General features: G+C 45.7%; 1 protein-coding gene and 1 long non-coding RNA gene across 6 annotated transcripts in view; both read right to left on the reverse strand.

Moving 5' to 3' along the window:
* Positions 1 to 639: 639 nt before the first annotated feature.
* LOC128122190 (uncharacterized) lies at positions 640 to 13,557 on the reverse strand. Its single transcript, XR_008222350.1, has 2 exons — positions 11,178 to 13,557; positions 640 to 1,811 (listed from the first exon to the last, which is right to left on the reverse strand). It is a non-coding gene; the product is annotated as an uncharacterized LOC128122190 (long non-coding RNA).
* A 3,558-nt stretch (positions 13,558 to 17,115) lies between these two features.
* Arhgef12 (Rho guanine nucleotide exchange factor 12) overlaps positions 17,116 to 26,521 on the reverse strand; it is a 143,673-nt gene continuing 134,267 nt past the window's right edge. For 2 of the 5 annotated variants that reach the window (XM_052757584.1, XM_052757563.1), the window contains exons 38-41: positions 23,786 to 24,256; positions 22,732 to 23,045; positions 21,356 to 21,425; positions 20,849 to 21,253 (exon numbers count right to left, since the gene is read on the reverse strand). In XM_052757584.1, coding sequence (XP_052613544.1) covers positions 21,237 to 21,253; positions 21,356 to 21,425; positions 22,732 to 23,045; positions 23,786 to 24,256 — 872 coding nt within the window. In that variant the 3' untranslated portion in view covers positions 20,849 to 21,236. Of the gene's footprint in view, positions 20,824 to 20,848; positions 21,254 to 21,355; positions 21,426 to 22,731; positions 23,046 to 23,785; positions 24,257 to 26,521 lie in introns of those variants that run through there. The other 3 variants (XM_052757578.1, XM_052757553.1, XM_052757569.1) reach the window with 2 other exon arrangements.

Raw genomic sequence — 26,521 nt, forward strand, 5'->3', positions numbered from 1 at the left:
TTTGTGCTCCTGAGCCTTAGCACGCTGGATGCTGCCTGGAATTCCCCACAGACACACAAGGCCATGGGTGGGGGTGAGTGTGTGAGAGAGTGTGTGCACACGTGTGTGGTTGCCATCTTCCCACCCCTGCAAGTGCATTTTTACCATTCCAGTCTTTTAGGAATCATCCCTGCCAGAAGCTTCTCCGACCTCACTATCTGATCCCTTCCCAGCAGAACTCATTTTTCTCTGGTTTTCTCTTGTACTTGTTAGGGTTTATGCTTACTTACTTGTTTTGTGTCTGCTCTAATAGCCTGTAAGCTTGTTCTCCCATATTTATATTTTAGCCTCTCCCCTCTTTGTATTTTGCCTCAGTTACAGCCATGAAGCTGATTTTTTTTTTTTTTTGAGACAAGAATTCTCCATGTAGTTTTGGTGCCTGTCCTGGATCTCGTTCTGTAGACCGGGCTGGCCTCGAACTCACAGAGATCCGCCTGCCTCTGCCTCCCGAGTGCTGGGATTAAAGGCGTGCGCCACCACCGCCCAGCTGAAGCTGAATACTTTATCTTCAGTGGGAGAATGTGGTTTCTCCTGTCTCCAACTGAGTTCTTGTCTCCTCCCCCTGCCCCTCCAAAAATGACATGGGCAGACAGCGAAGGGTGAACAAACACGGGGGGATTTATTTTCACGGGAGCGACCATTGCAATAGGCGAGGGCTACCCCCCAGGAATGACAACTCAAACAGCAAAATGCAAGGTCCAAACTTCATGATGATAGCTCAATACCAACCGTGAGGTTGCCAGCAAGAGTTACAGATCTAGGCTCCAGCAAGCCTTGGGGTGCCAACGGAGAGCAGTCCTCTGAAGAGCAAGTCTGTGGAAAGCTGGTGCCAGCTGTGACATGTCTGGGACAGAAGGAACAGCAGGTCAGTCCCTAAAGCAGGATTCTTGAAGTGGACCGTCTCCAGTGGATCTGAAGGGCAAAAGAAGTTTTCCCCTTTCCTCTCTCACCAGAAGTTTGACAACGGACATCCCATGCACCTGAGTTATAGAGACCAAGGGGCATCATGATTGGTTGGCTGCGTCTTTGCAAATGAGGCATAGAATGGGGACCAATCAGAGGGTAGCTGCCGAGTCTGGTGGACAGGACTGAGCGAAAGCCAAGCCTGAAGAGCTTCCAACCCCTTTCTCACCACAAAGGCTGTAGGGAAGCCATGTCTAGGCTGGCAGAAGCTCACAACAGGACAGTTTGCACCTGGGGTCTTGATTCTGTTTCTTGCTCCTGAGGATCTTCATGTCTGTTTCCGGCAGCTGCCGCCTTGGCCTGGGGTCATCCAATGATGGATGGCCACTGCCTGTCGCCAGTTCTGATTGTCAGTCATCTCTGGAAAGTTGCTCAGCACAACCTGTTCTCTGCTCCTCAGTCCTGGGGCTTGGGCCGCCAGCCACACCAGGAAAACCCCTAATCATGCTGGGGGCTGCTCCCATCAAACGTAGCTGCAGTTTCTTTTCCCAAGGTTCCTGTGACGGTTTGTCAGAAGTTCACAAAGAGAGGACAAGCTCTACAGAAGAAGAGCTCGCGGGGTGATGGTGGTGGTGCCATAATTCTGGCATATTAGACTGGCCCTGGGTCAGAGGAACCACGACACAATGGGTGCTTGCTACATTTGATGTCTTTGCAGAATCCAGACTGGAAGTTGTTCACAGTGAAAAACCTTGAGGTTGAAGGAAGCAAGAGCCTGACTATACATCCATACTGTGGGGAAGTCTATTGACCCTATCAGAACCCCTCTCTCAAATTCCAGATTGAAAGAAATCCTGCGTCCTTGCCACCTGTTGGAGGGAAACATGGTTCATTGGTAAAAGATAACGTCTAACAAACTAGTTTGTAAACAGAATTGATGTTAGAAGAAGAAATAGTCTTTGGCTTTTACTCAAGCTTTGGAATATACAATAGCTTTGGCCAATGGCATGATGGACATGTACTGGCAAAGAGCAAATACATGTGGCATGTAAGGTGAACACACGTAGTTCCCAAGCCTTACGCCGCCACCTGGCTCAGCCGAGCTGGCTGCAAAGGCTCCATGGAGTGTTAAGAGGCTTCTCCCCACACTTGACCGCTGTATTAGAATGCAGCTCCCTCCCCCAAGCACCTCTCATCTCCATTTCATTAGTTTGGGCATAAAGATTGCTTCTCACACTAAAATTAAAACAAAAATCCAAACTGCCCTCGAGAGATGTCCAAGTGTCTCAGCTCTGCAGCCCCGCTCTGATCCCCAGTGTGAAGCCCTGACTTATCCCCACTATACAGGTCTCACTTTTCACTTCCCTCTCAGCAAAAGAGAGAAACTGTCATGGCCATTAGCTCTTCAAGAAAGCCCGTGGGCTGCTCGGCAGTTCAGAGTGCATACTCCTCTTCCAGAGGACCCTAGTTCGATTCCCAGCATTTACACCAAACAGCTCACAACTGCCCATAACTTCAGTTCCAGGGGGATCTGGCCCCTCTGGCCTCCTCAGGCACCTGCACTTGCACACATAGACACATAATTAAAACTTTTTAAAACAGTATTTTCTAAAGGTTTCAAAAATTAGCCAGGTGGTGGTGGTGCATGCCTTTAATCCCAGCACTTGAGAGGTAGAGGCAGGCAGATCTCTGAGTTCGAGGCCAGCCTGGTCTACACATTGAGTTCCAGGACAGCCAGGGCTGTTACACAGAGAAATCCTGTCTCATAAAACAAAATAAAAAACAAACAAACAAATTAATCTTTTGCCAGGATCGGAAGTAAAGCAGAACCAGGACAGATCCATGAACTGCCCTGTGCAGTTGGTCATAGGGTATGTAGATGACACTTCACCCCATTCCCACTTCAGGTATTTGCTGTGCTGTGCTCCGTGTGCAGCTAACTTGGGTGCAAGGTGTTAGGTGGTTACTTCCTTGCAAAGTCTCAGAAAACAAACAAAATGTAAAAGTCTCAGGAAATGCACAACACTTAAAAGGAAGCTCCCAAAATGTGTACGTTTCACACACTCTGCCCTGGATTATTGCAGCAGTTGCTGAGGAAACGAGATTCTGATAGGTCATGCCGGCTACGTGTTGTTCACCAAGCTCCAGGGATGCAGTTTTATGAGTCAACACTCATGGGGTGATACCACCACATAAGTAACCCTAACAAACTCACTGGGTCGCAAAGCTAGATTTAGGTAGAATAATTTCTTCAGTCTGTCTGGAGTGGATAGACATTTGTTCACATCTACCAAAGACCACCCAACACATGGTCATCATCCAGACTGGGAGGCTGGGCAAGAGGGGGGGAAGGGGAATGTTATTTATGGAATTCAACAGTTGTGGCTGAGGGGCTTTAGCTGTGGGTTAAAAACTTAGAATCCCCATCTGCACTTTGGCTGGAGGTCTACTCCACAACTCTGCTGGTCTGGGAAAGGGGTGCTAGTATCCTCTAGCCCCACCATCAAGGGGGTCCTCTGTCCCAGCAACTTCTTCTGAGGTCCACTGTCCCTCCTCACCTGGTTCCATTAGGCTAGTGATTCTGCCACATTAGAGAAATAAACCACCCAGGAAGGAAGTGACAGAGCTGGCCTAAGACTCAGACTGTCTGGCTTTTGGCTCGGGAAGGACACCCACCGCCTGAAGTGAGCGGGGCAATAATCACAGTGAGAAAGGGCGGGGGTCTTAGCTCAGATGGGGTAAAATGTGAACAAGGATTGAAGAAGCTCCATCTCCTCGACCTGATGGTGTCTTCTTTCTCCATCCCCCAGAGTGAAAGGAGACAACACACTTGACCAGACCAGGAGGTAAGAGGGTGAGGAGCTGGGCAGCATGGACTACCCAGGAGCAAAGCTTGTCACTCGAGCAGAAGCTAGTATTGAGCAAAGGGTCTGTCATCTCCACGCAATGACCTGTCCCAGGATGTCAAAAATAAGACGACAGTTCCTTTATTTCCCGGGGAGTTGGCATCTTGAATTTATGCAGGGTACAGTTCAGTCGGAATGGTAGCATTAAGTCTTCCTGCGAACCATCTGGAAGTGACACAGGGCTGTTGTGAAGTTATTTGAAGGTTTGTAGTGTTTAAGTGTTCATACAGGGCTAGAGAATATAACTCACTTGGTAGACTGCCTGTCTAACACACGCCAAGCCCTGGACTTGATCCCCAGGACTGCATAAATCAGGACTGCTGGCACTTGCTGTAACCCCAACACTCTGGTGGTAGATGAGGGAGGATCAGAAGTTCAAGGTCGTGAGATTTTATCTCAAAAAAAAGGATTTGTACCTGTATTTTTATATGTACATGTGCATGTATTATGTGTGCGTGTGTGTATCTACTTATATTTCACGTGTACATTTTTCTCCATGTTTGTGTATTTCAACAGAATGCTGGCCAGTCCTTTTGGTCAGCTCCACTGAGCCCCTTCTATTTGCCAGTTAAGGTGGTAGGCACTATAGGAGACAGAAAGAAAAAGTGGGCATGCTTTCTACTTTTAGAAAACATAATCTAGTGCAACACTCTGAAGAACTGAGAACAGCAGGAGGAAAGGGGAGTAGGACTCCTTGTCACCCGGGCCAGGTTCCTACTCATCCCAGCGGAAGAAAGGACCACTCCTGTTCTTTCGGATTCCAGCCCCACCCCCAGAAAAAAAAGCCACCTCAATTTTCAAAGAATTTAATTACCTAAATTTGGAAGAGACCAAAGCCGCATTCAAATATTTAAGATCTTCCCTACCGTGCTCCAAACCAGGACCAATAAATCAAAGCCATGGAGGGGCTGGTTTTAGCTCAAATAAGAAAGAATTTATGAGTTGCCTAGGAAGCTAATGACCTCCCCAGCATGGGGAGTATACAAGCAGACGGATGGCTGTCTGCCAGGACGGCCTGAGGAACAGGGCACTCCAGTACACTGGGAGGTTGCATGAAGCATCTTCCACCTCTGAACTCTTGGGTTCCCAGTCTCTCCTTAGCCCAAGACTAAAAGGAATATGAATCTTTGGAGAATACAACCCTTCTTGTTAAAAGTTTAAAAAAAAAAAAAACAACCACTCTTCTATGGCCCTGGCTTAGATTCCCAGCATCCCTTTCTCCCAAACACCCAGCAACTGGCTTGTGTATTTGGACCTTGTTTTTAGATACATGGGTACCTTTCCTTAAGTACAGTGAAGATGCTCAATACTGCAGGACGCAATAATTACCTAAGTGCTCTATTGACCAAAGCAATAGTATTGACAAACTCAAGTGTTACCGGGAAAATAACATTAATGGCCTTGTTGAGACAGATCACATATCCACAAAAGAGGATGACAGTTCTAAAATAAGACCAGCAGTGCTCGTTTTTAAAATTGACACTTTACGGAACTGGGGAGTGGCTCAGCCAGTCAAGTGCTTGCCCTGTAAGGACAAGGGCCTAAGTTAAATCCCTGGAACCCGTGCCAAAAATAAAATTGGGCTGTAATTGGTACTGGAAAGGTGGGGATGGCCAGATTCGTGGGCTTTTGTTGGCCAACTGGTCTAGCCAAATCACTTCAGTGAGAGAATCTGTTTCAGAAAAATAAGGTAGACAGTGATGGAGGCAGATACCCAGGGCTGACCTCTGACCTTTCCAGGGATGTATAGACACAGGCAGGTGCGAGGGCAGCAGATCTTCCTGGAACTGGCATCGTGGTGTTTGTGAACTGCTTGATGAGATTCTGGGAATTGAACTTGGTCCTCTGCAAGAGCAGCAAGTGCTCTTAAGCTCTTAACAGCTGAACCATCTTTCCAGTCCCCAAGCCAAATATTTAAGACGACCATACAGTGGGCTTAGTCAGCATTTGTGAAGCAGTGTGTGCCATCGGAAGTTGGAGGACAGCTGGGATTCATCCGACTTTTGTGTTATTGTTGTGTGCACTGAGCTTTACTCAAGAGCCTAATGCTCAGGGACTGGGGACCATTGTCCTTTTAGCAGGAGACTTAATCTGACTCAGGACAAAAGCAGTAGATAAGACGTGTTGAGATATCATGTTCATTTTTATCCCATCTTTTGTGTTAATTCCTCAGTGTGAATTCATGGGTGTAAGATGTCCTTTTATTATTTATTCATTTGCTTATTTAGTGTGTGTGTGTGTGTGTGTGTGTGTGTGTGTGTGTACAGACTGAGGAGACACAATCAGTGATGAAGTCCTTTCTGTGCAAGTATTAGGACTGGAGTTGGGATCCTGAGCACCAATGTAAATGCTGCTTTATACAGTGGTGGGCGGCCTGTAATCCCCGACTCCATGAGAGAGAGAGAGAGAGAGACAGACAGAGGATCCCTGGAGCAAGCTGACTAGACCAGCCAAATTGCTGACCTCCAGGTTCAGGGAGAGATCCTACCAATAAGAGAGAAGAGAAATGAAGAAAGGCATCCTACAGCAACCTTTGGCCTTCACACACATGTGCACATTGACTCACATAGGCAAACATGCACACACATACATGCACACATGCTATACACACATGAAAACAGAAGAGACCTCTGAGGAGAGAAGAAACAGTCTAAATGGGTCAGGAAGAAGGAAACAAGTGAGGGGGTAGAATATAAAATAATAATAAAAGCAGACTAGAAGACAGAGTCACCCAGTGGTAGAACATGGGCTTACCACGTGTCAGGCCCTGGATCCAATGTCCAGCACTGAGTCGTTTGGTTCACGCAGGAATGTGTTCAGATGGGATAGCAGGAGTTCTCAGGTTAGGCCTTTTCAGCTGTCCCTGTGTAGTCGCAAAATCTACCTCTCTGCTCCATCGCTGTGCTGGCTAGCTTTATGTCAACCTGACACATGTTAAAGTCATCAGAGAGGAGGGAACCTCAATTAAGAAAATGCCTCCATAAAACTGAGTGGTAGGCAAGCCTGTGGGACATTTTCTTAATTAGCAATGGATAGGGGAGCACCCAGCCCATTGTGGGTGATGCCATCCCTGGGCTGGTGGTCCTGGGTTCTATAAGAAAGCAGGCTGAGCAATTGATACTCAGCCATGATGAGCAAGCCAGTAAGCAGCACCCCTCCCTGGCCTTTGTATCAGCTCCTGCCTCCAGATTCCTGCCCAGTTTGAGTTCCCGTCCTGACTTCCTTCTGTGGTAGATACAACGAGGAAGTGTAAGCCAAATAAACTCTTTCCTCTCCAACTTGCTTTCGGTCATGGTGTTTCATCGCAGCAAAAGTAACCCTGACTAGGACAATCTAACTTTTAACATCCACAGCACTGCACAGTTTATGGAATGCTTTCACAGACACTGCCATATTTGCCCCCCATCTATCGCCACAGTAGGGAAGTACCCCACTTAGTAAATTGAAGTGGCATTTTCTGCCTCTAGATGAGAATGGTCTGCTTACAACTCAGTTCCACTCCATCAACCAGCTACCAACCCGGTGCACACACAGGACCTGAACGCAGAGGGCTACGTGAAACCAAGCTGTACCGCTGAAGTGACCTAAAACCTTAACTCTGGCTCTTTAAGGTTCCTGGCCCCTGTCTTGAGACTGAGCCATATCTCCAGCTTCCCATGGTGCCAAATGAAAAGATCAAGACCATCTTAGAGGCGCGAAAAACAAAGTGAGACCCAAAGAGCTGGAAAATCGAACCCCACACTTGAGGTAAAACTACAGGTCAAATCAATATTATGTCAAAAGTTCAGGGGCATTCTGTCCTAGCTCTCTTCATCAATGCTTTATTTTACATTGGTGCCTGGTTTCAGAGCCATCCACCCCATGGGCCTGATCGCATCCTAATAATTTAGGAGAAACTATTTGGAAAATAATCTCCGGGATAATGTACACCACCCGTGTTGTTTGTAGTTGTCTGAGGACTCAAACTAAGTCCAGACGGAACCCCACTGTATTTAATAGAGCACGTGGTTGGCATTTAATAAACGCCAGATAATAAAAATAGATGAACTGCTTCAAAGTCACGACATCTGTAGAGTTTCACTAAGCACAAAGCGGGGTAACAAGTGCCATCCCTCATCTACACCACACCTGAAGTTTCCTTCCTCTGGGCCACTGTGAAAGACATGGCCCCCATGTCTAACCAGATATGGAGATGCCAAATGGCGTGTCTCACCAATACCATGGTGAGAGAAATGGGGAAGAGGGCTCTTTTATTCAGCCTCTTCCTTAATTATAGCTTGAATCTAAATAATGAAAATACAGCACAGGGGATCTGAAATAATTTAGAGTAAATGAAAAGCCACAGAGTAGGGGTGCTAATCACATTATCAGAGGCAGGATCGGAGGAAATGGACAGATGGAAACACCAAATTACCGGCAGAGGAGCAAGAGACTCAAAGACAGGAGAGATGTGTCCAGAAATTAAGCCCAGTTTCCATGCTAATTCAGAACTGTCTGTTTGGGGGCTGGAGGAGGAAGGAAGGAATGCAGTTTCCAGTAGAGAAACTGCTCATTAGTACACTAGCAAAGCAATAACCCCAGCTAATAGGAAATATTGTGATGTCTCCAGAGAACAGAGGGAAAATTCAGATTTACTCTCCCATCCATGCAGCTCAGCATAATACAATATATTCAACAGAGTTGAATAAATACCAACGAGAAGGTTAAAACATTGATTAGGAGAAATATTTCACCCAGCTGACATCTGGAAGCAAACAGACCAACGAGACAGAGCAGGCTGGGAGATGGAGGTTGTTTGATTTCTGTGGAAGTTACACTGGTGATGTGTGGCTGCCCCGCAGGGAGTGAGCCCCGGTGGGGAGTGGGAAACGAGGAATTTAAGGAGGGAGGGGGTAGCCCTTGGCGCAAAGCTACTGAGGGTTGTTTCCACTGGGTTTATTACAGTGCTTTATGAAGCACTACAAGAGACATCTTCACCCAACACCAGGGTTGCAATAGACACATAATATAACAAATGGCTTATAAAAGGTTATGGAATCTTCTAGATGACTGAGCCTAAATAAATTGTCTCCTGTCTGGGATTCTGGTACCATATCATTTCACAGCGCTTGTCTAATCTCAGTCCAAACAGGGAAAGATGTCGGAGGTTAGGGTGACAGCTGGAGGAAACCGTACTTTCTACCTTCACACTTTACAAACCGGATTCTAGTTGTACCTTCCAGTTACTAATGGCCACGGGGATGGGTTGGACGGCTCACGCCAGCAACCCGATGCTGAGCAAAACTGCCTAAGTAGTATTGGATCTTGGTTCAGAAATGGGATGGGGAGCTAACAGGAAGCTCCCAGGGTTCCTGGCTGGCTAGCACAAGTCTGTCCAGATCCAAGAGCACTCTGGATCTCTTGCCACCAAGTGTACCTGCCTTTTGAAGGGAAAAACAAAATCGTTGGCAAACTGACCCCGTAGATCTTAATAAGGTCCTTGAAAGGCAAAATAAGCCATACGTTTTCATAGCTTACTCCAAATCTGTTGTTACCTGTGCTCCTCACCTTGATGCAATAGACTTTTGAGGCTCTCAGGCAATTAAGAAAATGGGCATAATTGAGCTCTCCAAAGGTATTTTACGCGGGGAGGAGTAGGCAAGAAATAATAGAACACTAATTGCCACCATTCATCAAGTGGATACTCTGTGTGGCTCCGCGTACTTCCAGTGTGTATTGCTGAGGCTTCAGAACAGTCTGCAAGGTGGGTGCTGTTATCACCTCCCCTCCGTGCAGATGATGAAAGTTAGGAAGTGTCTGGTGTCCAAAGCCTAGAATCTTTGTACAACTGGAGACCCGAGACAATGGACTCAAGACAATAGACTCTCCTACCATGTGAGCATCAAGTGCCCGTGGCAGTTCAGCAGCCCCAGTGTCACAGGTGAAGGATGGAACACTGAGTCATCACTAGGGTTTGGGTCAGAGAAATACCTTCTTTTCCTCCCGATGTTTTCCTTCATACTGGAGTTCAACATGGGGTGCCATACACGACAGACAGATGTTCTATCACTGAGTGATGTCCTCAGGACTAATGGAGTTTGCTCACCTATTTGTTTTCTTAGACTGAATCTCACTATCCTGCCCAGGCTGGTCTCAATTTTCTGGACTCTTGAGTAGCTGAGCCTGCAGACATATGCCACTGGACCTGGTTCCAGCTTAACACTTACGTGCACACACACACAAACACACACACACACATATATACACTCACACATGCATACACTCACACATGCATACACTCACACACCCTCACACACAAATATATATATATATATATATTCACATAAGCACACATACACAAGCAAACACACTCACACACACATACATTCACACATGCATACACAGACACATATATACACACTCACACACATACACTCACACATGCATATACTCACACAAGCACACAAACACATGTACTCAGAGGCACATATACACATACCCTCACACACAGAGAGACACATACATACATACACAAACACATACATATACTTACACAAGCGCACACACTCACAGACATATACAAACACTCACAAAAGCACACACACTCACACACACAGAGACACATACATATATTCACACAAGCGTGCATGCACACACACACACACACACACACACACACACACACACACACACACAGAGTCTTACAAGACAAGGACCTGCATCACTTTCCTGCCATCCCTCACCTTCACTTGTAGCTGTCTAACGGGAAATTGATTAGAAATCCTGAAATTTCCACCTCATCCCAGGCATCTGATCTTGGGAATGGCATAGCTAGACTTTAGGAAGAGTGATTGAGCAGCTGGATCCTGCCGAGTGGGGCAGAACAGGAAAGGAAGAGTTTGGAAGGTTACTGTAACATCTAAACCAGAGCTTGGAATGTGGCAGAGATGACGTGGGAAGAGTGTTGTAACAGGTAACCCGCAGACAGGCACAGAGGATAGCAGCGTAGTGGAAAGGGCTAAAACTATTGGAAAACCTGAGAGGTTGAGCTTGCCATCAAGAGGAGGGAAAGGTGGTGGGGGAAGGGCCTTGAAGGTAAATACAGTTCACTTATGGCCAACTTGAGGTCCTGTCAGCAGTGCTGAACCAATTTAGGCATGTCCATCAGGAAGTTGAAAATGTAGCAGCAGCTGCAGGACCAAGTGGCACTCGGTCCACACATTCCAGTTGGGTTCACGCCAGGAGCGCAAGTGCTTTATAGAGTTTCTCAGCACATGAAGGTAACAAAATGCATCCATACAATATTGTCAGCTGAAAGGAGAGTGGCATGCTGACACACGCAATACAAACCTTGATGACGTTATGCTGGGAAGCCAGAGTCACGAAAGGCCACATCAGATATGATCCACCTGTGTGAAACACAGATAGATAAATCCACGGACAGAAAGTAGTTGCTAAAGGCTAAGAGAAGGGAGCATGTTAGCGGGATGTGGTGAGGAAATGTTCCAGAATTGCTAATTATGGTTGGAAAATGAGAATATACAAAGACCATTGAACTTCATACTTCTAAGTGGTGAATTTTATGGAACAGGGTGTATGAACATGTTTGTGTGTGCATGTATGTGTGCATGCACACAAGTGTCTGTATGTGACATATATGCCTTCATGTGCTGGTGTGTGTACTTATGTGCACATGGCATCTTTCTCTGTTGATCTCCACTCTAATTTTTTTCTTTTGTTTTTCACTCTCACTGTTGTTGTGTGTTTGTTGTGCTGGCATTTACCACGGTGAAGGTCAGAAAACGACCCTGTGACAGACAGGACTGAACTGAGGTCACCAGACTTAGCAGCTTGAGAACTTTTCTCTCAGTGAACCCAGGGCTTGCCATTTCAGCTAAACTGGCTGGCCAGCAAGACTCTAGGATCTGCCTGCCCCACAGGTCCCAGCACTAGGATTACACGCGTCACCCACCAGGTCTGGCTTTGACATGGGTGTGGGGACCCAAACTCGGGTCCTTATGCTTGAGCAATAAGCACTTTACCCACAGAGCCACCTGCCCAGCCTTGCAGGACATTGGATTTGCAAACACTTCAGTTGTTTTTAAAGGCAGGGTGTCACTATGTGGTTCAGGCTAGCCTCATACTCATGATCCTCCTGCCTCAGTCTTTGGAGTGCTGAGATTACAGGTGTAGTACACTAATGTTTAACTGACTATACGCACTTCTAAGGAAGAAACTATTTCTGTAGCCAGTAATAATGGCAAAGTCTTGAATTCTGCTTCTGTTAGGGTGTGCATCAGAATCACTACTAGTTTCAGTTGCCTTATCTGTGAAAAAGGTGACATGCACTTGCCTCCAGGTCCCAACAAAGAGGATAGGTGGTGTTTGTCCAGTGTACAGCACCTGAAACATTTTATACTCAGTAAGTTGGAACTGATATTTTCCATCGTTGTGTCATGTGAATGAGCACTCAAAAATACTAACATTACTGAGATGAGGGGGTCAGATGGGACACGAGGAAGACTTCACACAGAGGGCAGTAACTGGGTGACCGGAAATGAAAAGTGTGAGCAGGACCTTGACAGCTGGAGAGAAGTGGGTGCATTCAGACTTTGGGAGATGTAGAGCAGAGGCAGGCAGGACCTGGAACACCAGGCTGGGGTGCTGTGGGATGGTCTGTATGTCAAGTGTGTTGCTGATTGGCCAGTGGCCAGGCAGGAAGTATAGGCAGGACAAGGAGGAGAATAAAGCTGGGAAGTGGAAGGCTGAGTCAGACACTGCCAGCCGCTGCGATGACAAACAGCATGTGAAGATGCCGGTAAGCCACAAACCGCGTAGCAAGGTATAGATTTATAGAAACGGATTAATTTAAGCTGTAAGAACAGTTAGCAAGTTAGCCTGCCACGGCCATACAGTTTGTAACCAATATAAGTCTCTGTGTTTACTTGGTTGGGTCTGAGCAGCTGTGGGACTGGCGGGTGAGAGAGATTTGTCCTGACTGTGGGTCAGGCAGGAAAACTCTAGCTACACTGGGGAGACAGGAAGGAGGCAGATTTTCCTCAGAAGAGCTCACAGTGGGGCATGGAGGGAAATAAAGCTGGCTAGATAAATTAGGAACCAGTCTCAGAGACTGAGCAACTCAGTCTCACTAGGGCATGTAGGTTCTTGGGCAGGCAAGTGGCATGGTAAAGGCCATGTCTTTGGGATAGTCAAATGGATAGTCACATGTGTGGCAGCCTAGAGAGCAGAGGAAGCAGTTTATGCAGGTGTTTAGTGTGGAGGTGTGTGGCAAAATGTCCTGGTTACACTGGAAATACAGCAATGGAAACATCAGACAGTCGGAAAGAAAAAGATCACAGAGCCTGGTAACAAACACTGCAAGGATCCCGAGGCCCATGTTTCTTATTCCTTTTCTTTTTTTCCTTTTTCAAGCCATCATCAAACACTCAGCAAAGCCCTTGTTTTCTAGAACAAAGCTGGGAATAAGTTAGCCAATTAATCAATGACCTCTTTAGTCACCGGCGCCCAGCTATTCTGGCTCCGGATAACAAGAGTCTTATTTCCATCTCCTAGGTCTGCCTGGCCTTGATTGCAGTTCCGCTCAATGTATCTTTGAAGAGAGATGAAGGAAAAAGTTGAGCATGTAAGTTAATCATAACTCATGTTTAAAGATCCTGAGCCTTCTCCACATAATCCCCCCACAGGGAGCAAATATTAGATTCCTTATGTATTACAGTTGAATGTCACTGACTGCCCGAGTTAGAACGTATCCACAAAAGAAGTTTCTAAAAAGGCAGCTTGGGGACTTAAGACTTGAGTCTTTTGCTTTCAGGAGCAGGAAGTTAAAAAAAAAAAAAAAAAAAAGAGGGTTCATCCCACCTCTTTTCTCTTCACTTGAGCTGTTAGTTCGTAAATATGATGGCATGAGATCTGAGTTCTCTGGGGCTATCTCTAGGCTAGAACCATCATTATGATGGCATGTCAGCTGGCCAACTCATCAGTCCAGCTAGCTCACATTCTGGGGACTCGTCATTTAACTTCCTGCATTTCAAAAAGGCCATTGCTGAGGATAGAGCTGGAATGGAGACAGGACTTCACTGTCCCTCTTCAGACAAAGTTCGACAATCCTCCCAGGAACCAGGGTCAGCTCTTCCTCTGCTAACCTGCCTGCCTTTCACAAGAGTGTGGGGAATTAACTCGGGTCCTCAGGCTTGTGAGAGTATCATTTACTGAGCCATTGCCCCAGTCCTAGTAAATTCAGATTTTATTTTTGGTTTTTTGAGACAGGCTCTATGTAGGCCCTACAACTCACTATGTAGACCAGGCTAGCCTTGAACCTACAGAGATTTGTCTACTTTCCTCTCCCTCCCTGGTGCTGGGATTAAATGTATATGCCACTACACCTGATATAAACTGGATTTAAAAGTAAGATTACCCTATAGGTTTGTATTTAACTCTAACATTTCCAGTTGTGTGTATATTTTATTTCCATCAATAAATTCTAAATTGCAAGTGTAAAAGAAAAACCTACTACTTTACTAAGCATATGAAGTACATTCTGGGGACACAGGAACCATTGGGGTGGTACACACTTGTAATCCCAGCCTGGGGATGGGAGGATCAGTAGGGCTCGGTGGCCAACGAGTCGGTGGCCAACCAGTTCCCGGTTGAAGACACGCCATGTCTCAAAGGAGATGGGTAGAGTTTATGACACTCAAAGCTGTCCTCTAGCATCCAGAGCAGACACATGCACTGCACATATGAACACCGACATGCCTATGCACGTTTTTGAAAAAAAGATCCAAAATGTGTTGATTGGAAAGCCACTATCGTTTTCTTTTTCCATTCTCCTGTTTGATCAAGTATGCTGCATGCATGTGGAGGTTGATGGTGGAATTATCTTCAGACATTCCTCTATCTTTTCATGGCAGCAAGGGTTCTCAATCAAACCCAGAGCTGTGATATGGCTAGTCTCGCTAGCCAGCTTGCTCTGGAATACTGTCTCTGCCTGAGGTTGGAATTACAAGGAAGCTGCCAGTCCACCTGGCATGTATGTGGGCTCTCAGAAGCTAAACTCTGGTCTTCATACTTGGCCAGCAACTGTTTTAGCCCAAGTCGTCTCCCCAGCCATTTCAGTGTGTGTGTGTGTGTGTGTGTGTGTGTGTGTGTGTGTGTGTGTGTGTGTGTGTGTGTGTGTGTGTGTGTTCTGATTATACTTAGTCTATTGTCTTTTAAGGATTTTTGTTTATTAGACTGGAGTTTAAGACTGAATCTCAAAAACCTGCATGAGGTCGCACAAATGGAATTTGATAGTTTTGTAATTTGTTTTTCATATGGAGAGAGCTGTGTGAAATTTTAATACTTTTACATAGTTTGTGTCACCCTATCTGGTAAGGATGACCTTCTGTGAATGCATAATAAATTGGCTTTTTGGCTCAATATCCTGTAGGCAGCAGAATCCACGTAGGAAAAGGGGAACCCAGAGGGCAACCCAGTCAGGATCACGTGACAAGGACGAAGATGGGGTGGAACTGAATGCTGATGCTGTGTGGCCTGTGTACCTCTTGGTTACATCAAGGGGTCAACAATTACTTTCCTAGGGCTGGAGAGATGGCTGAGGGGTTAAGATCACTGACTGCTCTTCCAGAGGTCCTGAGTTCAATTCCTAGCAACCACATGGAGGCTCACAACTACCTGCAATTAGATCTGGTGCCCTCTTCTGGCCTGCAGGGACACATGCAGGCAGAACACTGTGTATATAGTAAATAGACACATCTTAGGAAGAAAAGAACAATTTCTTTCCTAAAGTGACTAGAACACTGTTTCCTGTTTATGTCCTGTTGACGTCTGCACTAATGACAAGAAGCAGTGGCAAGTGGCGCTACGGGAGGCGTGGCGAGTGAAGACGGGCATCTGACTAATCAGTGGCTCCTCACTGCTGCGCATCTGCAGTGCAGGCTAGACCAGATTCCCGCAGGATGTCCTGGATGATCAGTGAAAACCCGTCACTTTACAAAGCCTTGATGACATAATACGCACACACCTACACCCACACACACACACACCCTGATGATGATGGGGACTGAACCCAGAGTCTCGAGTTACATCCCAGCCTAGGCATTATTAAATCAATATTAAATGTTTGGTGAACTAATTATAACACTATTGAAGAGGAATGTAAAAAGCACCCATAACTGTTTACATGCAAATCACATTTTCTGTATTTTTAAAACGCTGGCTGAGAGCAAGTGGGGATGGCATTCAAGTTATCTGTCCTGGTGCACGCATGTTTGCCGTCAGAGATAGGAGTGCAGGCTTTTCATTTTAAAAACATATACTTTTATTTTTACTTGTGTATGTACATTTGGGGGGGGGGGGTTGCTACATGAAAATATGTGCAGTGCCCACGAAGGCCAGAAGAGGGTGTCAGATCACATGGAGCTGGAGTTACCAATGGTGATAAGCTTCCTGGTGTCGTTTCTGGAAACTGAACTCCAGTCCTCGGGGAAAGCAGTGCATGTTCTTAAACTGAGTCATCTCTCCTGCCCTGCTGATTTCTAACAGGGCTTAGAGTACAGATAACTTTGGAGAATCTAATTTCTAAAAGGTTTAACCAAAACATACTCCAAAATACTAATCATTTTTTGTTAAGCATCTTAATAGGCTTTTCAGCCAATGTACCCCAGAATATTTGAAACTACTCTCCCATGAATAAGTGAAATTACACCTATGCTTCAAAATACAGAAAATACCAAAAGTCACTCAGCCTTCTGAGTGAATGGCATCTGCAAACAGAGTTGCTGTCCCTGAAGAAGTCAGTCAGCGCTGGCCTTAAACTCAAGAGATCTGCTTGCCTCTGCCTCCCAACTGCCAAGATTAGACCATCGGTATCAAAAGTATGTGCTGCCATGCCCAACCCACCACTGCTTATAAACCAGGGACAAGACTGCTTCGCTACCAGGATGATGTCAGCCGCCTGCACTGATGCAGAGGATTGTACTTATCCGTGATCCCAAGACCCATCCCACCAGTAAAGACGTCACAAGAAGCAGGACAGACATGTGAGTCACTCACTCACTGCCAGTGGGATTAGCTCCTGGCTCCTTGTCCACTCAGTTTCTCAAAAATCACTTGTCTAGACAGGTGTGGTGTGAACAGTCACAATTTCAGCACTTGGGAGGCACAGGCAGGGAGGGGCCTGAGGCCAGCCTAGGACGAGACCCTGTCTCAAAAAATAAACAACTTACACAAGACAAACAGGAATACATACAAATAAAAAGTCACATGCTCGGTTCTTTTAAGCTTATTTAATATTTGAACTCTTATTTTCTATTTTCCCAGACCCCAGAAAACAGAAAGTTTTAGATGACCCAATATTTTGTTCCAGAAACATACAGCCTTATCAGCTATTCATAAAAGAGCTTTTTACAAAGGTACATCTGGATAATTAGAGCAATAAAGTCTTTTAGGCATTTCAAAATGTGATCAGTAAAAATACATGATTATTAATAAGGTTTCTTTTTAAAGATAGTTCCAGATTTCTCTTAAAAGCAATTTCTGTTAAAGAGTACATGATTGTATGGTGACGGGGAAAGTGAGACGTTCTAGTGGGAAGAGGCTCATTAAAAACAACCAACAGTGTGCACGCTACGGTCACCATGCTGGAGTATGTCTGCTTAGCGGGTGGCACCTGGAAATGGCGGGGAGGGATTGGTTTCTAGGAGTCCCCATTTTTTCTGATCAGTTTATTACCCAAACCCCCAGTCCCCATGGGGAAGGCAAACGGACAGAACAAGAAAGGTCCTTTCTTGAAGAAAGACAGAACAGTTTTACAGATCACACTAAATGGGGGTGAAGTGTCAGAAAAACAAAACCATCTACAAAACAGACTCCTGAAAGGTCTTGCTAAGGTTGTAGTTTAAGGTCCTCTGGTGCCTTCTGTAACATGGAGGGAAGGAAGTACAGACAAACCCAAGTGGCTCCGAACACTATCCCATACCTGCAGAGAGCAGACTGCGGGGGTGGGAGGGGGTGGAATGCAGGCGTCAGGCACAGACCATTGCCAACGCCAAGGAGCAGGGCGGAGAGTTAAACAACTGCATCATAGAAGCAAACTCAGTCTTCTGCTTCTCAAAGCAGGCAAAAAGGACTCTTTTCTTCCTCCCTCCCCAAAAGACAAACAAAACATTTTCTAAGAGGGCTTGTTCTTTCTAGAGGTCATTAGAAGTTGTTTGGGGAAGACAAAGGCAGAAACACTCATGAACTAACCTCCCATGGGATACAATAAATAGTTACAATTTGGGTTGTGAAAGCAGCAGGACTCCAGCAGTCCAGTCAGCTGCTTTGAAACTACACAAAATGCATGGCGAAAGAATCCTTTTAAATTACAGTACTTGGAAGGTTTGCTGGTTTGGCTTGATGAGGTCTTTTCTCTGAAAAGGAGACACTCCACAAATAATCTGCCACTTAGTGACAGAAGAGCCACTGAGCTCACAAGAGAGCAGTGTCACGGGCGTTGTGCCCCCCCCCCGCTGGCCTAGTACTCTTCAGGACAAAACAGACTGTACCTTCTCGTCACCCAACTTGGAGATAACTATGACGTTGACCACCTCATTCCAGAACAGGAGGGATACCTACTGTCACCACCACAGAAGGGAGATGCAATGTCAAAGCCAAATGGATGTGATTATAATGGCCAAAATGAAATGGAAGGCACGGGAGGCCAGAAGGGGAGGGTACAGGCAAGAAGTAAGGCTGGTAAGATAAAAAAGGGAGTCTCAAAAAGTGGGGTTTTTTTTGTTTTTCTTTTTAGAATTCACTTCATTCTGAGGTTTCATCTAAAAAATGTAATGATATGAATTTATTTGGAAGTACTGGAGCAATGCCAAAGTCCCTTTCCAGTTAGCCCTGCTGTAACCCTAAGAGAGTCTAAGATTCAGGAGAAGGAGAACAAGCAACCAGGAGAGCAGATGCAAGTTGACTGTGCTAGGGAACCATGAGAGGACCTGTAGTGTCAGACGCCAGGAGAGCGCTGCTGTCTGGGTTTCTCCTGATGAGCTACCCAGATGGTGTAGTGTAAGAGGCTGCTGGAAGACAATGGAACCATGTGGTCTCTACGTGCTTCTCCTAAGAGATACAGGGAGTCCAAATACCAAGCTTCACCTATATATTATGTTCTACATCAAAATTTCAAATCCCATTCTGAGTTATACTTGACCTATGACTCAAAATACAATTCCAATTTAGAGATGAGGTACGAGGATCCAAGCTGATCGATGTAAGAACATAGAGGAGTCCTCAAGGGCAGAAATGGGAATCTGGACCCGGATAGATGCATTTGTTAAGTTGTCGAGGTGTTCTTAACAGCAGCTGAGGGAGCATCCCTGGTGAGAAAGACCTGGTGTGAGGGAGGGCACTAAGGGGAGAATAACGTTACATCCTGACTGCCCCCAGAGTTCAGAGGGCCCTCCTGCAAGATGTGAGTAACACATGAACTCCTTGTTTATTAACAAAATTTAGATTTGACAAATGATTTTTTTTTTAACAGAACACTCCAAAAACATATTTACCAAATACACAAAGAAAACCACTGAAAGCCAACAGAATTAAGGAGTTCTCAGGCCACAGTTCTGACTAGGTTACCCTCCACAGGTGCTGCCCACACGGCAGCTATCACCAGCACCTTGGTGGGTGCACTGTTCACCTCTGGTCTCTGTTGCCAAGGCCAATCACGGCGCCATGCAGACAGGGCTGCGGCAGGGGAGTTAGAGGAAGGACTCTGCGGTGACGCAAGCAACTCTGCCACACCTTCCTCTGCCATCCTCGGCTCTGCTCATGCTCAGAGAGCCCTTTGGCACCATCAGTGCAAAAAGGAGAGTCAGATCTCCAGGTACTCATTTTTACTGGCCTGGTAATCAGCAGTGCCCGTGGCTAGTGACAGCCAAGGTTCAACTCAGTAGTGATTCCGTTGAGAAAACCTTCCCAGACTCTCCCCCCAACCCTCCCCTCCACAGCACCCCACCACCACTGAAGCATTCCATTTTTTTGTTCTCATGTCCTGCTCACTCTGCAGGAACATTTCATACAAGTGCCAGTCAATGTATAATTATACAAACGTAACAATACCAAGAATAACAAACTTATAATCAAGAAAATAAAAATTTGTTTTCTTCTCTCCCAAATCCCAACTATCAACAGAAAAGACAACAAAGGAAATACACCCATTTTCAAGTGCCTGCCGTTTAGTGTATTGAGGATTCCTGTTAACTGGGGTGGAGCCCAGGCACGCAGAAGAGATGCTTGCCTTGGGTGGGAAGAGGTCCTGCTCTGAGCAGCTGCGCAGGATACAGCTCACGTCATCTGCATCCACACACAGGAGTCATGGAGCATCTCTGAGGTGATCCTCAGAAAGGCAGCCTTCTGGACAGAGCGGCTGGGGTTACAGGTTAGTGAAGGTCAGGTATTCCTCTCTCTTCTTCTGCATTGCCTCTCTGCTACCCTCTCCACCCCACACCTGACCCTGGCTTCAGGAACAATTGATCCCTGGGTGTGCTAAATACAAGGGGCTAAAACTCCCACTACTCAATTAAAACAAAACAAGGCAAAGTAAAAATTAAAGTGTGCTTTCAAATACGGAATGAAATCAAATAAATACATCTGATTTTCTCTTTGTCTTACCTACGTACAATTTCATATCCTACACCCAAAGCTCTATACATTTGGTTTTTATTCTGAATCAAAATGCATTTCTGATGGTGAGGAGAGGAGAGTGAGAGAACTGACGTTCCCTCACTGACAGACTTGTGCAGCTGCCAGACTGAAGAACTAGTCCCACTTGGGGCACCCTGGGGCACAGCTGAGCCCAGGTGGTTCCAGGCAGATCCTCTGTCACACTCTCTCTGTGTCCACACTGGATCCGGGATGTGGTTGATACAGGGCTGACACTCAAAATCCAACAACCTGCAGTCACCTCCAGGACACGGGCTCTAACTTTTATCTGAGAAGAATGAAGATATGTGGAAACCCAATTCAGAGAAAAAGTAACATTGTGAAGAACACGCATGCAACGTGCGGGCATGGTCCTGTTCACTTCTAAATCATAGAATGTACCCTCAAAGTACACAAGCAAATGAGTATGAACTGGCCCATGAGCACAGGCTGAGCTGCATCAGGGCCCTGCTGGCCTTGGTGTCGGAAGAGGCACAAAGTATGGCAGGGCTCCTCACAAGGGAGTTGGAGCAGCACAACACAGCACAGGCTCTACTGAATTTATGGTTCACCAGGCTTCCCTCCATCCTGCCTTCAGCTTGGAAAAGGTGAAGAGAGAGAGGAGGGGCTGGCGTAAGAGCTGACGACCACAGCTCTTCTGAGAGCAGGAAGGGCAGAGTCAGCAGCCTTGATATATGATGTTTAGAAACAAGCAGTTTCTAAGAACAGGAAAGAAAAGAAATCACAGATTTCCATGTTGGAGAGTAATAAATCACATATCCAGTGTGCTGTTAGGCAGGCTGAGCCACCATTTCACGTACCTGAGAGCTTGTCAGGGAGGGCCGAGCCAGTCAGCCTTTGGCAAAGAAGGGCATAACTTTCCTCCACCTTCTGTAACAGCCAAGATTTTTCATGGGGATGGCACAAGAAAAATAAAATTAGTTGAAAATAGGAATGAAGGTATTCTGTTATAGACACATGGCCCTGAATTTCAACATTAACACTGACCACTGGAGATGCTGTCAGCTGGGAAGAAGGCAAATTTCCTTTTCTCATTCCTCACCTGCATGAATGAGTAACAACTTCCCATGTAAAACACTGCAGAAGCACATGGCAGAGGTCACCCAGGAAATGGCCCCATACCATGTGACAGATGAACACAGAGAGGCCTTTTAGATACCCTGCCAAGCTAGCCACATATGTGAAATTAAATGAAAAGGGGAAATCTATTTATGTTGTGGAGCCAAAACACTAAGGGAGCCGAGTCTTGAACTAAAAGGCTAAGAACACCACAATTCCCAACCAAATGATATCATGAAAAAAGTGTGTGGGCTCTAGCAGCTGCGTCTACCCAGAGCCAACGTCTGTACCTTAATGGTCTTTCGGTTACATGTTACAGTTTCCGATTTTGTGTTTTTATGGTGTGTGTGTGTGTGTGTACACATGTGTTTCTTATGCTTTTGTCTGTTATTGTTGTTATTGCTTTGTTTATTACTGTTTTTTAATTTGCCTACTTGTTTTCTAATAAGAGAAAGAAAGAAGGTGTGGAGTTGGATGGATGGTGAGGTGGGGAAGAGCTGGGAGAAGTTGGGGGAAGGAAAATCATAATCAGAACATACTGTATGAAAATAATTTATTTTCAATAAAAAATAAGAGTCCTTTTCATAGAAACCATCACAGTGTGGTCTTTAACAACCAATTTCCAAAACACTCCATTCATGCTCATGTGTTTGGATAACAGAAGCCACTGGAGCCAATTTCTACCCATTACGGCCTCTGGGCAACTACCAATACTGCTGCATGAGTCACAGATAATTCATAGGCTACAGCGAGTCACAGTATTACCGGCCTTTATCCACAACCATGCAACCCACTAACTCACTCCACATCATTCGACATGATGGAGAACAACTGCCCCAAGTACTTTCAGGTTCTTAAAATTTAGAAACCCAAACAGACATGTAACTAGCTACAAACCTACAACTTTCCTGTTCTTGTAATTTGTCAAAGACAAACACTGTCAATACCAGCTTTTATCCAGGCCTATTCACAATGAATGGTCAAAGAAAATAAAAACCGACAGATACAGAACCTGGACCAGCCAGTCTATGGACATCAGGATTCCATCACTTCAAACTTGCACTCTGCTAACTGTGTTCTTCGGATCAAGTGCTATGGAGGTTGAAATGTGACATACCTTTAAGTGTTCGAGATCAGCCTCTATTTTATGAATGTACTCCAGGATTTGGCTTTGTGAATCCGTACAAGAGGAACTCTGGATCTCAAAACAAGCATCCTCCACAGCTCTCCAGCGTCGCTGGACCAGGAATTCTGGGGTGAATGGTGAAACTGCCCCATCAGAATGAACATTCGGAGGGGAATGTTGTTGCTGGTGGGTGGAGTCCACAGAAGGGACGCCTGTTACAGGCTGCAGGGTGAATGAGGAGGCAACCTCCTCATCTGTGGAGCTCTCCTGCACTGCATCATAGCCATCAAGGATCAAACAGTTTCCTGTTGGTAGAGACAGGATAGTCTGATGAGATTAGCACTCCCACCAAAATGGGGTCATATGACAACTTGAAAAGCTACTATGGTGGGGTAACCAACAGCTCCCAAGTTTAGTTTTAATTCCACCAGAATTTACTTTGGATTAAAGTCAACCTTAGCAAACGTCCACAGCAATTTCTGAACAACTTCCTATTAGTCAGAGTTGTAAGAGTTTAAAGCTGTAAACCACAACAAAGCCCTTACATGACTTCCCTGCCCAATACCCTTTCCTGGGCTCCTGTCACTCTCTCCCTGCCTGTGTTCCCTAATGACAACAGCAGAGTCTGCCAGTGCTCACTGCTAAAATGACCTCCCCTGGGATCCACACAGCCTTTCGCTGCACTTCAGATCACCATGTGTGCCCTCACTGCTCTGCCCTGGTGATTTTCTTCCTAATTTATCTGACCATCTGACGCTTATCACTTGCTTTTTAATTTACCATTACTCTTTCCCTTCAGGCACGTAAGCTTCTTAAGAACAATGGAGTTTCTGGTATTTTTCACTGTTCAATCTCCCAGCCCCTATGACAGGGTCTGGCAAAGAACAGATTCAGTATTTATTATATGAAGGAACACACACACACACACACACACACACACACACACACACACACACACACACTAGATACTGAAACAACATCCATTCCAGCATATAAGACAGTTTACAATAACCAAAATCGAAGTTGAAATGTAAAAGCCACTTGCCTGAGATGCGTAAATTAACATCCTTCTCTTCCTTTTTAACTGCTCCATCACCTTCTGATGGATTATCATCACTATGTGCTTCACGGGCATCAAAAAAGTGCTCTCCACTGTCATCCAGACCCCCTTCTGGCTCTGTGGTAGGCATCTCTGGGGTCAGGATCATGTGGTCCATTACTAAAATGTCACTTGCCTGGCTGTCTTGGGATGCCAGTATCACTGAGTCCTGTGCAGCACAAGACTCAGTTGAAGTCCGTGGACTGTCACCAGCTGCAACATCACCAGTTCCAGTTTTAAAAGGCATCTGTCCTTCCTCAGCATAACAAGCCTTAACGTTTTCAGAGTCCTGGATGCCGCTCTCTGCCCGCCCCTCTTCCGAAGCTGGCCTGTATCTTGAGAAGGACTGCCAGTCTTCCCGGGTGTTCTTCTCAGTCAGACCCAACTGCTGGGCCAGCAGCTGCTTCAACAAGCCCACTAAGAGTCAGGGTAGGGTGAAGAGATCAGAAGAGAAACTGACTATCAGTCTGACTGCCAGGTGGAATCAGGCAGCTGTTTCCTATCACTTCTAAAACTAGGAACACATAACAACATACAACCAAAAGACTAATCCTACACAGTTTTGCTGTTTGTTTTGATTTTGGTTTTTGGAGACTAGGTTTCTCTATATAAAGGCCTTGGCTGTCCTGGAACTCTCTCTGTAGACCAGGCTAGCCTTGAACTCATAGATCCTCCTGCCTCTGTTTCCTGAGTGCTGGGATTAAAGGTGTGCACCGCTACACTCAGCCTACATAATCATTTTTATCTTGAAATATGCAATCCAAAATATGATCTCCTCACAACACTTAACATTAAACTACACATGACCAGGGCTAAACATTCTGAATAGCGAGGCCCTCCTATTTAAAAGTCCTAAATACACTCTCTTGCAGCTAGGCCAGCAAAGCTAAATCTTATGCTTTTTCTTCTCAAGAGTAGACATTTTTTTCTAATAATCTTCCTAAATGGTGAAGATGATTAATTGTATAATAAACTTAAATTCCAATGATTTGGTAGCAGTATATGTAAGTTCAAAGGGAAGTAGTCATTAGTTTTTAAAAATTACCTTACTAATGGCAGGCTTCTTTGGGATGTTCAAAGTGAGATCCAATTCACCCCTAGGCTAAGCTTATGCTGAACTCACACAGGTGATGACAATTCTGGGACCATGCAGTAAGCTACCAGTCATCACTAAGTCTGTCACTTCAGGAGAATCCAGAATAAATGAGATTTTAACTAACTGCAACCCCCTGCTTCTATCACAGGCTTACCCTCTGCCTCTCCAAGTACAGTGTAGGTCTAAGAAGACCTCCCCCTTTCCCAAGCACATTAATCCTCCCCAAAATGGCAGCCCTAAAATGCTACCTCCCCACTGGGATGGTTTGCCACTCCTTGTCTGGACCATGGTGTATGGTGGTATTTTATTTGTGCTGAAATGTGATTTTATTTGTATGTTAATAAATAAAGTTTGCTTGGATATCAGAGGTCATAGCGAGCCATAAGCAGAAGTCCGGCGGTGGTGGCACATGCCCTTAATCCGATCACACGGCAGGCAGAATCTCTGTGTGGTCAAGGACACAGCCAAGCCTGGTGACACGAACCTTTAATCCCAGTACCAACCATAGAGACCTGGAGGTCTGTATAGACATGCAGAGACAAGGAAGTCATGTGGTTGGGTTCAGAGCCAATGAGAAAGCAGAACAGAAAGGCAATAAAAAGACAAGTCAGACAGGAGAAACTCTCTGGGGAAGTGACAGTGGCAAGGTGGTAAGATAAGGTAGTCATGACTCTCTGATCACTTTGGCAATTTACCTCTGTATTTGGCTCTGTGTTTCTTACTTGCTAAGACTGTTTAGAATTTCATCTGCAATGATGTTTGGAGGTGGAGTCCCTAGTAGAAGTAGAAGAAGCAAAGCACAGCAATGGAGCAGGGAGGCACAGCAGTCTCAGGAAAGCAGTGCAACTGTCACTGGACAACCACAGAAGTCGAGTGTTCTAGGCACTCGGTGACTCCATACTTCTTAGTGGTATTCTAGTCTAAATCTTTCAGCCTGGAGTCTGAATGACGGGAACAGCTGACTCAGTACGGGCACCACTCCAAGCCTCTTTCCATCCACATCCCTGGGCAGCTCTCAGCCAGATTAGTAAGTTCTGTCTGTCACACCTAGCTTTAAAACTTCACATGGTTCTCTGTGGCTACGGCAACTATTCTTGGACTTTCTCCACCTCACTTACCCAAGAGATGTGCTATCCTGCCATGTATAATAGTGGTTCCCAACATGGCTGGACCTAGGGAGGGACAGCTAACAGAGCTGTGTGTGTGTGCGTGTGCATGTTAGAAGCTGTTGTGAAGAATATTAAATCTCTACACAAAATGTAGAACATGTATAATTCGGAAAAGCCACTAAAATTCTGTGATGTGTCTGTTCATCAAATAGGGAGGATGCAAGCTGGTATTTCAGATTCACAACAGTGAGACTCCTCAGTCCATCTTCAGGACCTATCTCCCGGGCCCTCCACCCCACCCTGTGTGTGCGCAGGCCAGCTGTCCTCTCCTTGTTCTCTGAGCGCCCTGCGCTTCCTGCTGCTTTTCTCGTCCTTCTGCTGCTTCTGTCTGAGCGGTTCTGTTCTATACAGTTATTTCCATCTTAATCACCCTTCCAGATGACAAGTACAGCTGTCTTTCTCTTAGCTGCTTCCCTT

This window comes from Peromyscus californicus, unplaced genomic scaffold (genome assembly GCF_007827085.1).
Source record: "Peromyscus californicus insignis strain IS unplaced genomic scaffold, ASM782708v3 Scaffold_11__1_contigs__length_118956290, whole genome shotgun sequence".
Classification (NCBI taxonomy): Eukaryota; Metazoa; Chordata; class Mammalia; order Rodentia; family Cricetidae; genus Peromyscus; species Peromyscus californicus.